This window comes from Bidens hawaiensis, unplaced genomic scaffold (assembly GCF_021521415.1).
Source record: "Bidens hawaiensis isolate Kalapana, Puna unplaced genomic scaffold, B.hawaiensis_p1.1 tig00007800_1, whole genome shotgun sequence".
Lineage (NCBI taxonomy): Eukaryota > Viridiplantae > Streptophyta > Magnoliopsida > Asterales > Asteraceae > Bidens > Bidens hawaiensis.
Window position 1 is genome coordinate 36,724 of NW_027491541.1, and position 4,642 is coordinate 41,365.

General features: G+C 38.1%; 1 protein-coding gene across 1 annotated transcript; it reads left to right on the plus strand.

Moving 5' to 3' along the window:
* Window positions 1-213: 213 nt before the first annotated feature.
* Window positions 214-1,197, plus strand: LOC143636123 (uncharacterized). The gene is made up of 2 exons (XM_077103797.1): window positions 214-518; window positions 633-1,197. The coding sequence occupies exons 1-2, from the start codon at window positions 214-216 to the stop codon at window positions 1,195-1,197; spliced, it is 870 nt and encodes a 289-aa protein (XP_076959912.1).
* Window positions 1,198-4,642: the final 3,445 nt, after the last annotated feature.

Below are 4,642 nucleotides of genomic sequence, written 5' to 3' on the forward strand. Positions count from 1 at the left end.
GGACTTGTTCAAAATTGGGTCGGATCAAGTGATAAGGAAGTGTATTCCCGATTACGAGGTGATGGAGATTTTGACTCATGCACATGCATCGGCGTGTGGGGGTCGTTTTAACAGTCACAAAACGGGCTACTAGGTGCTTCAATGTGGGTTTTATTGGCCCACCATTTTCAAAGATGCAAGTGAGTATGCCCGAATTGTTTAAATTGCCAAAAGATGGGTAGTATCTCAAAAAGGGATGAAATGCCACTGCAACCGATTTTGGTGTTAGAGATTTTCTATGTATGGGGCAGTGACATCATGGGCCCGTTTTCAAACTCAAATGGATTCTTATATATTTTGGTTGCGGTCGATTATGTGTCTAAGTGGGTAAAAGAGGTTGCAACAAGAACTAACGACCATTCGGTGGTTTGCAAATTTGTTCAAGCAAACATCTTTGCTCGTTTTGGTATCCCACGGGTTATTATTAGTGATGGTGGGTCGCACTTTAAGAATTTTAATTTTGGAAAAATCTTAAAAAGGTATAATGTGAATCACCGAATTGCTACTCCTTATCATCCACAAACGAGTGGACAAGTTGAAGTGTCCAACCGATAAATTAAAGAAATTTTGATGAAAACGGTGCGGTTCTATAGGAAGGATTGGTCATCCAAGTTAGATGATGTGTTGTGGGCATATCGGACCGCCTACAAAACTCCAATTGGTACAACTCCTTATCGTTTGGTATATGGAAAGGGGTGCCATTTACCAATGGAGTTGGCTCATCGGGCATTTTGGGCGATCAAGAATGTGAATGCAGGTTATAAGGAAGCAGGGGAATTGAGAAAGTTGAAATTGAATGAGATTGAGGAGATTCGGGATGAGGCATATGAATGTGCTTCTTCATATAAAGACCAACTAAAAAAGGTCCATGATACAAAGTTGAGAAAAAGGACTTTTGAAGTGGGTCAAAAGGTGTGGTTGTACAACTCAAGGATAAAGTTGTTTCCGGGTAATCTAAAAAGTAAATGGATGGGTCCATATAGCATCACAAGAGTGGGTCGGTTTGGTGATGTAAAGATAGAAGATGTTAAAGACCAAACGAAACAAGTGGTAAATGGTCAAAGACTTAAACCTTACTTGGAAGGAAAAGACATCAATATGCTGGATGTGGATAGGGTGGGTTACTTTTTAAGCTCACCGGACGAGGAAACAAATTAAGAGGCCAAGTTATGTTGTGTATTTTAGTTAGGTTAATTTAGTTTTTATTCAATTTGGTTTTAAAAATTACCGTTCCCGTCTTAAAATAAGTTCGACTCAAGTGTGGGGAAATTTTAACAAATTTCTTTACCGTGTTGGGGATAACTCGATTATTCAAGGGGGGTAGGGTAATTTTTAATTTTTTTGGTTTTGTAGGTTTTTCGTTTTGTATTTTTATAATGTTTAAAAAAATTGAAAAGTCCTATAAGGGCCACCGTAACCTACAGTATCCACCGTAGGCTACGGTGGATTTGGAAATCCTTATGACAACCACAAACTGCCTTATGACAGAGTTTTGAGTTTCAGATGCCACCGTAAGCTAAGGTGGCCACCGTAAGCTACGGAATTGAAAGTTGTTCATAATTGTTTATATATCCACACTTGCTTGAATTATTGAATAATATGAATAGTGAGTTTGAATGGGTTATGGTTGAAGATGATTAGTATGAATTAAAATATAATTATGGGCGAATTGTTGGTCATATAGTGGACATAATGTAAAATATTTTTGAAATTGTTTGAAAAATTGAATAATATGTCTAATTAGCATCTTCAATCATAATGTTAAGCAAGTGTGGGGACGTTTAAGGTTGAAAAGTGAATAACTTGCTATTTTGTTGTTGTTTGTGTGTTCAGAATGGGTCGAAAAGGAAAGGAACCGGTTAGGTCTTCAAGCAATCTTGCTGAACAACCAAAAAGAAGAAGACTAGTACTTCAAGCAGATATGGAAGAAGAGGAAAAGGATTAACAAGGTGAAAAGCCAATCTGTAATGCGGGGTCTTTCGCAGACCAACCTCGAGAATGGCAAGCGGAATTATTCCATGATCAAATGAACTCATTAGTGCAATGAAAAGAAGAAATTATTCGTGAAAAGGAAGTGAGGGAAGTAGATTTGGTCCATTTGGGGTCACCGAGAAGTTCCAAGCGTTGGGTTGGGAAGCGGCTTTGAAGTGTTGGGACAAGGAATCAACTAACTTATTTGATATAGGGATACAATAATGGGTGGCTACCTTAAGACGGGTTACAGGTAATCATCCATCAAAGAACAAGTTAATCGGTACCGTGAACGGGATTGAGGTGGAAATTTCATTCGATAGTTTGAGACGAATGGCGAAGTTTGATAGTAAGCCGCAAAACTAGTATGTGCCTAGATTTGGACGATTTGTATTTTGCACCAGAGAAGCACCCAATGTGGAACACCATCTTGGATTATCTGTTTTTGCCCGGGATATACACTAGGAAGATGTACCGAAAAATTTGTGGATGGAAGCAAAGTTGATGCTGATGATAAGCATCCAGAATATCATTCTATGTCGGGGTGATAAAATCGAGGTACGGTATCCTGAAGTACCCATTTTATACATGTTGTTACATGGATCACCGCTTATTCCATACCGTTTCTTGGTAATGAGTAATATATAGATAAGCCGAAACAATGTGAATAGAAAAATCATACCTCACTGTCGATTGATCACGGAATTGTTAAAGAAGTATGGGGCGATTGTTAAAGAAGGTGATAAGGGTTCTTACAAAAAGTTCAAACCATTCGACATTACACGATTGGGGTCTGGTTGGGTATACTCACAATCCGAACGGTACCATCAGTTGAAAAGTGATGGAAGAAGATGGAAAGTATTGAAAGATGGTGCAAAACCATTGAATACAGGTGAAGATGAAGTAAGTGGTGATGAGGCGCATCAAATGAGCCAAATGTAGCTCACATGGATGCGGGTCAAGCGGGACCGAGATAGAAATGAGGGAATAGGGTATGACTTGGGACTTTAATTGAGCCGGAATTGTTGGTTTGTTTGGTGGTTATAAGTTAAAAATGAAAAAAAACTGTTGTTTGAGGTGTTTCTTGAGGGCAAGCAACGAGTAAGTGTGGGAATCTGACGGGTGGTCCATGGGACAACCATTAAGTGATTTAAGACCGTTAATAATCATGCATTTAATTAGTTTATTTTGTGGAATTATTTGACTACGCCTACTCGTATAATTGCAGGTAAGAAAAGCTAGATGAAGAAATTAGTAGAACGTGGGCGAAAACGGTAAAGAAAACGGACTTGGAACTAGAAAGTTATGACAAAAACAAGGAGGCCACGTTAAAGGCCACCTTAGCTTATGGTAGCCACCATAAGCTACGGTGAGATCTGAAGAAAACCCACCGTATGGCAGTTTAAAACCACCGTAGGGCATTTGGAAGCCACCGTAAGCTACAGTGGCAACCGTAGCTTACGGTGGGCGCGTCGCAGAACTTCATAACTGTCATATTTACTTGTAATTTGGACGGCTTATGATATTCCAATCATTATCTTTCCTCTAAGGACGACCTATGGGCGATTTTGAGGTGCTTTAGATCAATTGTGAGGGTTGTAATCATTAGAGACTCGATTTTAACTCATATGCAAACTTTAATTGAAGGAATGATGAACCGAATCATGCTCGGCTAAATCCCTTTGTGTTTTCCCTCGGATTGTAAGGTTTATTTATGAATGTTAGTTGAATGTTTATGCAATTTATGAGATAATAGTTTAATCTTATTGATTTCACTCTTATGGTGTTTATGCATTGATTGATAGATTGTTAGTTTATTGAATTCGTGTTCTAAACCGTCAGTTCTTGGTGCTTTAAGCGATCGAGATTAATCGGGAGGGATTCGGGGTTGGATAAACTAATTGGTTTTTGAGTGATTACCTTGCGTTATATAATCCAAGTACTTGATCTTCAATTATCGCAATCGTTTACATAAACACGAACTTTATCTATTGTTCATCTCAGTTTAAACATTAACTTTGACATTCATAGAAACCTAAAACCGAGGGAAGGCATATTTTCTCATATTGATTTTAAACTTGTTAAATTGTTTTTAGTTCTTATTGTTAAATCAAACCAAACAACCAAATCATTGATTTTACTTTTTGCACTTAGTTTAATATAGATTACTTACAAAGCTACTTAGGAACACAATTTTCACAAACTCTTTGTGTTCGACACCCGCTTATTGCTATTTAATTAGTTATAATCGATTTATTTGGAAACAGTGTGGATAGAAAAATCATGCCTCACTGTGGATTGATCACGACATTGTTAAAGAAGCACGGGGCAATTGGTGAAGGTGATAAGGGTTCTTACAAAAATTTCAAACCATTCGACATTACACGATTGGGGTCCGATTGGGTATAGTCACAATCTGAACGGTACCATAAGTTGAAAAGTGATGGAAGAAGATGGAGAGTATTGAAAGATGATGCAATACCATTGAATGTGGTTGAAGAGGATGAACTAAAAAGTGAAGATGAAGTAAGTGGTGATGAGGCGTATCAATATTATCCAAATGTATCTCACATGGATGCGGGTCAATGTAAGGCCCGTTACCTGGAGCCCTACTTTGTACGTTGGATTTACT

Coding starts and splice junctions, on each gene's coding strand:
- LOC143636123 (XM_077103797.1), top strand. CDS start 214: ATGGGTAGTATCTCAAAAAGGGATGAAATGCCACTGCAACCGATTTTG. Junction 519..632: donor TTTGGAAAAATCTTAAAAAG/GTATAATGTGAA, acceptor GCGGTTCTATAG/GAAGGATTGGTCATCCAAGT.